Genomic DNA, 11,333 nt, shown 5'->3' with positions numbered 1-11,333 from the left:
TGAGCCCTCTGACCCACCAGTCTGGGCTCCCTCTGATACAGTGTTGCTGTGACAAGCTGCAAAACCCTCCAAGCTGACACTTTCACCAGCATTCACACAGGTAGGGACACACCCAGCTGCAGTTACATGCAGGCGCTCTAACCACCAGCCTAGGACCCCAGAGCAGTACCGTCCTGCCCTGGTCAAATCTGGACAGTAGATGGGTTTAATGCCCGTTCCGCCTCTCCCTCAATGTGAAGAGGACCATGCACACTTGTGATAACCAAGCTGAGATTTTCCCCAGACACCTTAGTCAAACGCACACTGGTTTGGATTAAAACATAAAGTAAGTTTATTAACTACAAAGGGATAGATTTTAAGTGATTATAAGTGATAGCAAACAGATAAAAGCAGATTACCTATTAAATAAACAAAACCGTAAACTGAGCTTAATATACTAGATTGGTAGGATATGAATTAGCAAATTCTCACCCTGAGTGAGAAACAGGCTAGCAGATTCTTAAGGCACAAGCTGCCTTTGCTTTGCAGCTTGGGTTTCCCAGGTTTTCATACACAGGCCAGGAATCCCCGTTCAGTCTTTGTTCCTCGAGTGTTTCCAGGTGTGTTGTAGGGAGAGTGAGGTACCATCGTGATGTCATTTTCCCCCTTTGATATCTTCTCCCCACTTGCTGGAAAGCTCTTTTGCTGTGACCTGGGGGTTGGACTAGATGACCTCCTGAGGTCCCTTCCAACCCTGATATTCTGTGATTCTATGACCTGGATCAAACAGTTCCCATTGTGTAGTGCTATCTCTGAGAGGTTTCTATTGTACACAGCTCCTGGGGTAATCCTTGTGTTTGTGTGCATTTTCTCAATGAGCCATTAACATTGTTTGGCCTTTTTGCTGGTGTACCTGAAAGGCTTGTGGGTGTTTTCAACCTCACATGTTTCAGTAACACATACATAGCCAAACCTCATAACTTCACATATGATGATAGCACATACAATCCAATGAGATATTAATGTCTAGCAGAGCAAGACTTTTAGAATGATACCTCACAAGGCATACTTTGTACAAAACATATCCTAATTACATGACAGTGGTGAATAAGGGGGTGCCAGGGTGTCAAACTGCTGTCCAGTGCTGATGGGTAGCCTCCCAGAAACTCGGAGAACAAAAGAGCTGGGAAGCAGAAAGGCGGCTACCAGAGGAACAAACAGGCCAGAGAAAGACGCTGGTAACCAGCTGCCGCACAGTGACAAAGACCCAGAGAAGAGCCGACCAGAGCCACAGGCTGCAGAAGCCTACAGAACCAACAGAGGAAGGAAGGAGCTCAGGGGAAAGCAGGAGAATTGTAGAGGACTGATTCTGCCTCCCTGGTTTAGGGGCCCTGAGCTGGAACCCAGTGGAGTTGGGGGGGGGGGCTGGGTTCCCCTACTTACTCCTTAACAGAGAGTTAAGAGCAAAAGGGGTTCCAGGCCTAGATAAACAGAAGGGAAGTCTGCACCCACCCCCTTACCCAGTGGGACAGGAATTAACATCCTTGCCTTCAGAACAGGCCTACAAAGACTCAAACAAGAATGGTGAACTGACCTCCTACTCTGTTCTGAGCAGACTCTGCACAACGCCCTGTCTGTCCAAAGTGGGGCCCTGACACACTGGGGGGGCGCCAGCCCACAGACCCTTACTCAGGTGATTATTCCTTACTGCTCTGAGGCCAAGGAGACAGCTCTTGTGAACAAGGGTTGCAGGGCGAGGCCTTTGTGTTGTAAAGAAAGGTTAAATGTGAGACAGATGGATTGAAGTGTGCAAAGGATCAGAAGACACTATGAATAGGAGGAGAAGAGAAGGAATAGAGACCCGGGTGATGATTGGATGTCTTGCCTCAATATTACAACATTGTTATCTGACTTGTTTCTGATGTCAGAATCCCACAGGGGAGGCAGCAATTTGGGAAGAGAGAAGAAGAAGGGGAATGTGATGATTGGCTGATTTATTTCTGATGTTGCAATCTCCAAAAATGCTGAGGTTTTCATAGTGTAGCAGGAGGGGGAAGAGACATGAAGTTGGGAGACTAGGTGAAGGGTCAAGAGAGAACAATACTGCTGATTTGTCTGTCCTGAGAAAGGCTAGCTTACAAGCTAATGTACATATTGAACAAATCATATTAAAAGGGATCACTATAAATCTTCAGTTACTTGAAGAACTGAGATTTCAAAACTGTAGACATTTTATCATGGAAGAAGAGCCTTAGTATTTCAGAGCAGAAAGAAAGAGGTGGGGCAAAAACAGAGAAAGAAGAGAGAGCGATCACGTGTGAAAGAGACCAGATCCTGGAAAAAGAAAAAGAAAGCAGAGGGGAATTTTAAATTATCTATCTATCTATCTATTTTGTAAATCCACTAATCTATACATCTCTTATTTTAAAAATAGCCACTATTTTGTAGAGACACAGAAATGAATCGTGTGAGCTTCTCCAGCAGGTATGAAGCCTAGTGACAGAGAGTGGGCCACGTCCTGCTCACCGTACTCATGTAAGTAGACTCTTTGATTGCAAATGTGAATGGACAAAATTAGGACCCAGTCCTGCAACTACTTACTCCGAGGCCTAGTGCTTACTATGGAATGTAATCCTACTGAAGTTAATAGAACTATGCCAGGATAGCAAGCATTCTGGACCACGGTTACACTAGAAACTCTGAAAGACTTCCAGAAATCATATCCCTACTCATCATGGCTGGTGAAATCCAGCAAAAACTATCTAAGTCAAAATTTTTAACAGGGAAGGCCATCTGCCCACATTCCAGTAGCATCTAATAGTCCAGCCAGTTTTCCAGAAACCAGCTTTGGACAACAACAGTCTCACAGCTCACCACCTGCCCTACCTAAGTAAAATCATACAAACATTATCAATGATCAACAGAGGGTCCTGTGGCACCTTTGAGACTAACAGAAGTATTGGGAGCATAAGCTTTCGTGGGTAAGAACCTCACTTCTTCAGAAATGTCCAGGGGCAGGTATAAATCAGTATGGAGATAATGAGGTTAGTTCAATCAGGGAGGGTGAGGTGCTCTGCTAGCAGTTGAGGTGTGAACACCAAGGGAGGAGAAACTGCGTTATCAATGATGTAACTCCAATAGAATGTACATTTGCCAGCATCCAAGAACCTTCACGAGCAGGGTTCAGAGCAGGTCACAATACAGAAATGGGTTTCGTTGCACTTATGGTCTCCTTGTTGTTGTGGACGGAGCTGAAACCTCCATGCTCATACTTCTTGACTGATTCACAGGCGTCAGCTGCAAGGTCTTACTGACCTGCTTTCATCACCTGTGTGGGTGAGCAGTATAATTCAAATCTAGATCCAGTCGCTTCTCTCCAACAGATCAGAGAGTAGTGATGGGCAACAGCTCCTTGTCTCCAAGCCCTCACACAGGGATCAGTCCTGCCCTCTCCTTTTCAACAACCTTCGGAAAAATCATTAGGCATCATAGACTCCAGTGCTATCAATATGCTCATGTCAACAACAGGCTTTACAGCTCATTCTCAGCAGTGCTGGTGTCACAAAGCCTATGTGAGATAAGCCCACAGATGAGACACAGACATCACAATGCCTACAGGAGACAAGCCCCTGACTGAAGCTCAGTCCAGGTGAGACAGAAGTGATAGCTGGTAGGAAGAGGTAAACAATCTGAAGATCTTAAAAAAACATGACCACCAAAGGCACCTGTCAAGATTACCCAGGTAACATGAAGCATTGGAGCACTGCAAGACTCATCCCTGCTTCTTGGGAACCAGGTAACAACAATACCAGGAATGCCTTCTTCCACCTCTGCAGATACAGGAGACTTCACCTCTTTGATCAGACAAAGATCTCACAATCCATGTTTGTCACCTCTAGATCGTGTGACTGTAATTCCCTCCACTTGGGGTGATCGATGAGGGCCAACCCAAAACTCCAGCTTTTTCACTTGGCAGCAGCCTGTTACTGAGTTGCAAGAAACACATGACACCAGAGTTCCACATTCCCCTTCTGGGAATGGGCCCACTTCAATATCCGGTCCTAACCTCAAAGTCTTTAATGGGCTGGAGCCAGGTTACCTGCTCATAAGACCACAGTGCTTCTTGGGGACACAGATCCTCCTAGAGTAAGAATATTGGCAGCTGAAGGCAGGGTGAATTGGGTACTGGACCCTACACAGCGAAATAATCTACCAGGGGAGACCAGAATGCATTCCAGATCCACCACCTTGAAAGCTCAGTGCAAAATGCATGTTCCTGCAAACATCTAACCTAGCCATAGTGATGGGGCAAAAATGATTTTATATAAATGCATATATAGCTCTTACCTCAGGTAGGTGAGAGAAGAGCCCAGTCTGGTTTGTCTTGTGCCTCTCTTATTTTACTATTTCCATGCCTGGATACTACAGCAAGTCATACTCTCTCTATATCACAGCTAGCCAGATTGTTAAAAGACTCTTTTTCTACATGTCACAGGTGCTGAATTGTGACCTGGCCGCTATACTTGATGACATCACTCCTCTGTCACCGAGTGGGGCTTTCATAACACCTGACAAGTAGTCCTCCTACAGCTTGCACTCTCATCCCTGTTTCTTGCCCAACCATACTAAGAACATGAGGATGCAGTTCACAGAAAAGAACCACAACAGCTTGGTCCTGCAGGCCCTCAACAAGCAGAGAAAGAATAGGGAGTTCTGCGACGTGGTACTCAGCGTGGACCAGCAGGTCTTCTCTGCTCACCTCAATGTCTTGGCAGCTGTGTCTACCCATGTGAAGAATCTGATCTCAAGCAATGACATGAAGATTGGTGATGAGCTCTTTATCATCATCGATGCTAATTTCCTGAATCCTACCTTGGTGGAGCAGCTGCTGGACTATTTCTACACTGGTAAGGTGTTGGTGTCTGAGAAGAATGTGGAGGAGTTGCTGAAGGGGGCTAACTACTTCAACTCGGAGTCTCTAAGAGCCCACTGCTCTGACTTCCTCCTTAGGTCCCTCAAGAAGAACAACTGCCTGTGCTACCTGTTTCTAGCCAACACTTATGAGCTGAAAGAGGTGGCAAACAGTGCCTACGCTGGTATCCGTGACAACTTCCACTACTGGTCGGGCCCAGAGGGAATTTCAGACCTCCTGCACTGCCCCCACCAGATCTTTGGCAAACTGCTAAAGGACGAGAACCTTCACGTGCAGAATGAGGATCAAGCCTTCCTTGCCCTGCTCCAGTGGGTGAAACACAAACGGGGAGAAAGAGATAAGTATTTCAAAAAGTTTTTCCCCTACATTCATTTAACTGGTGTCTCGACCAAGACGCTGCTGGCTGCCAGCCGCGAAGTGCTGCTGTTTGAGAGTCACTCTGGCCCCCTGGCCCAGATGGAGACCATTTTGAGTGACAGAAAGCAAGAAACTCCTCAAAGTCTGCTGCTTTTCCAAAGAAAGGGGGCCTTAATGGACTCAGTGGTGATTTTAGGAGGCCAGAAAGAGCATGGTAGATTCAATGATGGGGTTTTTGCTTATATTATTGAGGAGAACATGTGGCTAAAACTAACGGAGATGCCGTATAAAGCAGCCGCTCTCAGTGCAGCTGCAGTAGGGAGGTACATCTACGTCTCTGGAGGAACAACAGAGCAGATATCTGGCTTAAAGACTGCCTGGAGGTATGATATAGATAACAACTCCTGGACTAAACTGCCTGATCTGCCCATAGGTTTGGTCTTCCATACCATGGTGACGTGTGGGGGAGTGGTGTACTCTGTAGGAGGCAGCACAGCCCCAAGAAAATATGTCTCTAACATCTACAAGTATGACGAGAGGAAAGAGAAGTGGACACTGGCTGGGAAGATGAGCATTCCTATGGATGCAACTGCATTGATCACAAAGGAAGACAAGTCTATTTATATTGTGACGGGAAGATGCCTGGTCAATGGGCGATTCTCCCGAGTAGGAATGGTGGATTGTTTTGACACTCAGACAGGAGAAGTGGTACAGTACCTCACCTTTCCCATTGAATTCAATCACAAACCTCTGTTGTCTTTTCAACAGGACAACATCCTGAGCATACAGAGCCACAAACAAAGTCTGAACATAAACCTGCAGAAGCCTAAAGCCAACAAGTCCACGAATACTGTGCCTCTCTTGCCAAATAATTATACTTTGGATTTGTCTCATGCAGTATGCTCTATTGGTGACAACAAGGTGTTCGTGTGTGGAGGCATCATTTGTGCAGGTGACAAGCGTCCTGAAGATTATTCTGTCAATCCAAATGCCTACCTGTTAGATAAAAAGACAGGGGAATGGAAAGTTTTGTCCAATCCTCCGGAAGCTCTGGATTGCCCAGCTTGCTGTACAGTTAAACTACCTTGCAAGATTCTCCGAAAAATTGTAATAAGTTAATTTGGAAAAAACAAATACAATTCCTAGCAATAAAGAATGATTGAATCGCTGATACAAACAAATGATACATTATTAATTCACTTTGTTTCTTTATGTCATAGCAGATTCCAGTGGATGTTACTATTTAGCATGCCCATCAGTGGTCCCTCGTTCCAAGGAACAGTCACTTATTTGTATCCCAAAATTACAAATTTGATGTTCCTTCACTTTGAAGATTCTTTATTTCAGCAATAGAGAATCATGGGCCTGAGATTATAGAAAGAGTTCTTAAACTGAAAGGAGTCTGACGGTGTTTTAAATTGCATGCATGAATATTTTTTGGGTGCCCCTCATTTTGGGTCTCGGTCACACGTTGCATTCCATATTTGGGTCTGGCCAGGTGCAAAAGAATGCTGTGCAACAAAGGATATCTACATCGATTTACAAATCAAAGGCCTGCTCTTGTTCCCAAGGAAGTCAATAGTTGCTTAAAAAAAAAAACCTAGATAAATTCATGGAGGATAGGTCCATCAATGGCTATTAGCCAGAATGGGCAGGGATGGTGTCCCTAGCCTCTGTTTGCCAGAAGCTGGGAATGGGCGACCAGGAATGGATCACTAGTTGATTACTTGTTCTGTTCATTCCCTCTGGAGCATTGGCCACTGTTGGAAGACAGGATACTGGGCTAGATGGACTGACCCAGTATAGCCATTCTTATGTTCTTATGCTTAGCCATTGACTTACATGGAAGTAGGATCAGGTCGGGGGTTAGAAGATATGTTAATATTCAAAAGAGGTATATTTAGTTGATATGGTTGGGTAGTCAGGGAAAACTCAGAGTTTAAAAAATACAGTGGTGGCCAGAGCGTGGTACAGGGATATGGAGTGTGTCATTAGCTTGACCGAGGGTCCTGAAGTGACTCAAGAGCCTCGTCTATGCTACAAAGTGATGATGGCTGCCAGCAATGGATCTTCCTGAACGAATGTTGAGAATGCTTTCATGGCTAGTGTCGATGGTACAGAACTGTTTTCCTCACAGTTACAGAAGGTGGGATTGAGACTTACCAAGAATATTTGAGGCTTTGATGGACTCAGGAATAATTTTAGAGACCTAGAAGGAGTATGGTAGGTGGATTGATGAGGATTTTTGCTTACATTATTGAGGCGGACGTAAGGCTGAAAGTAAGGGCATGTCTACCATAGAGCTGGAAGATGTAATTTCCAGCTTGAGGAGACATACCCGCGCTAGGTGTGATCAAGCTAATGTGCTAAAAATGGAAGTGTAGCAGTCCCACGTACAATCCCATCTGAGACCCTAGGTATGCAAGGTGGTGAGTTCCTCCTGCTGCTGTGGCTACACTTCTGTTTTAGCTGGTATGTCTTCTCGTGTTGGAAATTACACCTCCAGATCCCGTGAAGGCATACCCTAAAAGAGATGGAAATAAAGCAATACGCAGTTATTTGCAGTGGTGCTCAAATTGCTCTTATCCTACATACACTAGAAGTAAAACCCTTTTCATCACCAGTTCAGAAGGTTCCATTGCAGACAAGTGTTGGCAGGAATGGGCCAGTTTCCCAATGTAGATGGAGTTTTATTCTTTACTCTCTGCCGGCTGGGCACTGGATTACGTGACATGAGTTGAGGTATCAGTCCTGTTACTAGTAGATAGGTACTTACATCAGAAACCACCAGCACTGTGATTAGCAGCTGCAGCAGAGACCCCAAGAACTGAATGCTATGGAGAATGACTCTCCCACTCAGGTCAAGGTTGAAGCAAGTTGGCAGGCCAGCCTTTAGCTGGAGAACTTCAGTCTTCACTGTTGTTACTCAGGCCACTGATATCAATAGGACTACTCACATGTGTAAAGATAAGCATGTATGTAAGTGCTTTGCTGAATGGGGCCTCAGTGTTATCTTTTCTGGATTTAATTCACTAACTCGTCAATAAGGAAGTATTTCCATGTCACTGTCAATATTTAGATTCACTGGTGTTGTGCATTCTTTCCTATTGTGGGGTTGGGGATAAAGTAAGTCTATTTAGATGGGAATTTGAAGTTGCTTACATTCCCCAGTTAGTACTTTTATTTTTTATAATGCAGCCTTTCCCCTGAGGAAGAGATCGTTTGCTTTACTTGAAAAAGTGCTTCAGGTATGGTTGCAAACAGGTAACTTGCTCTTGTTTCTTAGTAGATATTTATTTCAAGCTGATAGCGTTTTATATAAAGTTACTGTAACTCGCTCTGCATGCCCAAACACTCACATTGGCCTCTTCCAGTCCAGTCACAGAACAGCTGTTAAGATTGTGAAACTACCGGGCAAGGAAACAATGTCACTCCCTCTGTGACTCATCCACTAGCTTCCCTGACTCTATTCCATTACTTCAAACTTGTTGTCCTTGCCTTCAAAACCCTCTTTACTTATTCTTCCTGGCCTCTTTTCACATCACCCCCCTTCCCTCCCTGTTGCTGCTGGTGCCACTTGACTGCTTATCTCTGTGCTTTTTTCCACACCACCCCTCGTGCATGGAATGCCCTTTCTGAGCTGGTCCACAGAACCACTTCTTTCTCCTCATTCGCATACCTCCTGAAAACCCACTGTTATTGTTACCACTACCAAAACCTAACCAGTTTATAACAACAGCAAGGGTACAGAGTTATTTGGGATAGTCTACATGTCTATGCCAAAAAGAAAGACCATACCCCCACCCTGGATCACTTAGTACTATCAAAATGTTGCTTACAACCATAACGCTCTTTTACTTATTTGTATGTTATCCTTCTTTTTCCACCTTCCATCCATGTGAGTTCTTTTGAGTAGGAACTGTGCCTTTTATCTTTGGAAAGTGATTAGCACATTGTAGGCACTGTGAGAAACAGAGAATAGTGACTGAGAGGTTTAGACACACCCTTCTCTCCACTCCACCTTAGTCATCTACATTTAATTAACTCTCAAGATGACAAATCTATCTGAAAAGTTGAGTTATATCCAGGTCCACTGGAGCAGGAAGAGGAATTGTAGTGGAAAGAAACGGATTTAAAAGAATTGTGTGGTAAGTAAAATATGGACTGTCCTTGTAACGGAAAATCTTTCACAGCAAGTACATACGTAAGAGATGTGCCAAAGAGGATAGGTATTTAGAAATTGGATCACTCTTTTAAGCGTACTCAGAGAATCTAGAATCTTTAGCCAGATTCATTGAATATTAACCTGATTCTGAATAAGTAATAAGGAATATATGCTATATATTATGTATGTTAACATTATATTGTATCTTTGCTTTAATAAAAAGTTTCCAAAAAAAAAAAGAAAGAAAATCTGATATAAACAAAGAGTCTCATCTTTTTCAAAGTATGTATCAAATGGCTCTAGCTAAACTGGGGAATATATGCAAATTAGTTATCAGAGGGGTAGCCGTGTTAGTTTGAATCTGTAAAAAGCAACAGAGGGTCCTGTGGCACCTTTAAGACTAACAGAAGTATTGGAGCATAAGCTTTCGTGGGTGAATGCCCACTGCCTTGCGTCTGATGAAGTGGGCCTTCACCCACAAAAGCTTATGCTCCAATACTTCTGTTAGTCTTAAAGATGCCACAGGACCCTCTGTTGCAAATTAGTTGTCACAGATTTTAAAAAAGATGAGGATTAGGAGTATAATCTATAGTCCATGGAAGACCGTAGGAATCTTTCCATTGACTTCAATAGGCTTTGGATCAGACCCTAGTCACCCATGCCCACTTAACATTAACTGTCATCAGTTTTTGATTTCTGTACCCCCCCATCTCTTGTGCATTACAGTTCTGCCAATGCCAGTCATTTTCTAGATAAATGCCAGCTGTAGGCAGGGGTGAAAGTAAGAAAAATTAGTTACCAGTACGGGGGCCCAGCTCTGGGCTCCCAGAAGGGGCGGGGCCTCAGGTGGAAGGGCTGGGACCGGGGGGATCAGCCTCCCCCTGACAGCCCTTCCACGCTGCCCAGCCTGCGCCGCCCGGGGCTCTGGTGGTGATTTAAAGGGCCCGGGGCTCTGGCCGCTGCCAGAAACATTAAATAAAGACTTCATCGACACAATGTCTTTCTAGTGAGAGTGGGCACATGTTTACAAATCCCACATTCTCAGAGATGCCTGAAGAATATAGTTGCTCAATTACTATTTATATTATTGAGAGTTACTCATTTGACCTGCCTGAACAAAGCTTTGCCTGCGAGTGTGAAATATAAGTGGATGTAAGAAGAAGGGGGGCCCAACTGTCAGCAATGGAGATGGAGTGCACCTCCCAAATCACTTATCTTTGGGACAGCAAAAGCAGAAGTTGGTTGTTAAAATGATGCAAAAAATATTTCAAGATGCATCTGAATTTGAGATGTTTCCACTTGCATCCTTCAGCCCTGGGTCATGTCAGATCATTTATGGAGGGGATTCTTCATCACCCCCTCACAGAGCATCAATTTTTAAACCACAGATTAATTTAAGCCATTCTGATGTAGATGAGATAGCAATTATCCTGTGCTCTAAATGTGAAAACTATTCAAAGATTCACTGGCATCTTATTGTTGCCGGCACAGAGTGCCCGAGGAAAGCAACAGCGGGGTTCGTTGCCCGGTGTGCTTCGCGCCAATGAACACACCAGGGTGGAGAAGCAATCAAAGTTTATTTGAGATCTCAAAGCGGTGCAAGGAGACTGGCACGTTTCAGATCAAGCACCCCATCATAAGCAGCTTTTTCTCTTTTTATACATTTTGCAGCTAAGCTTTTTCCCTTCTTCCCACCCCCCCCCATAATAGTTTACATTAAGCAAGTAGCAAGCAATTACATTTAAGCAGTTAAGTCATCTTGGCGGCTATAAGTCCAGCTTGTTAGTAACTTCTTTTTGAATTATTATCTTGTCCCTTTCCTTTGATTTGTTATTTTGCCTTTCAGCCAGAAGTATGCAGGCCTCATTATTACCGCTTGGCACCGGTATGAGCGGTGCT

At 44.3% G+C, this 11,333-nt stretch overlaps 1 protein-coding gene across 1 annotated transcript; it reads left to right on the top strand.

Annotated features, from left to right (window-relative positions):
• The first annotated feature begins 4,581 nt into the window (after positions 1-4,581).
• On the top strand, positions 4,582-6,403 carry CCIN (calicin). Its single transcript, XM_054032868.1, has one exon. The coding sequence runs from the start codon at positions 4,613-4,615 to the stop codon at positions 6,386-6,388; it is 1,776 nt and encodes a 591-aa protein (XP_053888843.1). The 5' UTR covers positions 4,582-4,612; the 3' UTR covers positions 6,389-6,403.
• The last annotated feature ends 4,930 nt before the right edge of the window (positions 6,404-11,333 follow it).

Source organism: Malaclemys terrapin, chromosome 6, assembly GCF_027887155.1.
Source record: "Malaclemys terrapin pileata isolate rMalTer1 chromosome 6, rMalTer1.hap1, whole genome shotgun sequence".
NCBI lineage: Eukaryota > Metazoa > Chordata > Testudines > Emydidae > Malaclemys > Malaclemys terrapin.
Note: the sequence above shows the minus strand (reverse complement) of the source record. Positions and strands in the feature narration are given on the sequence as shown.

Excerpts from the sequence above, each read along its gene's own strand:
- CCIN (XM_054032868.1), top strand. The coding sequence starts at position 4,613 with ATGAGGATGCAGTTCACAGAAAAGAACCACAACAGCTTGGTCCTGCAG.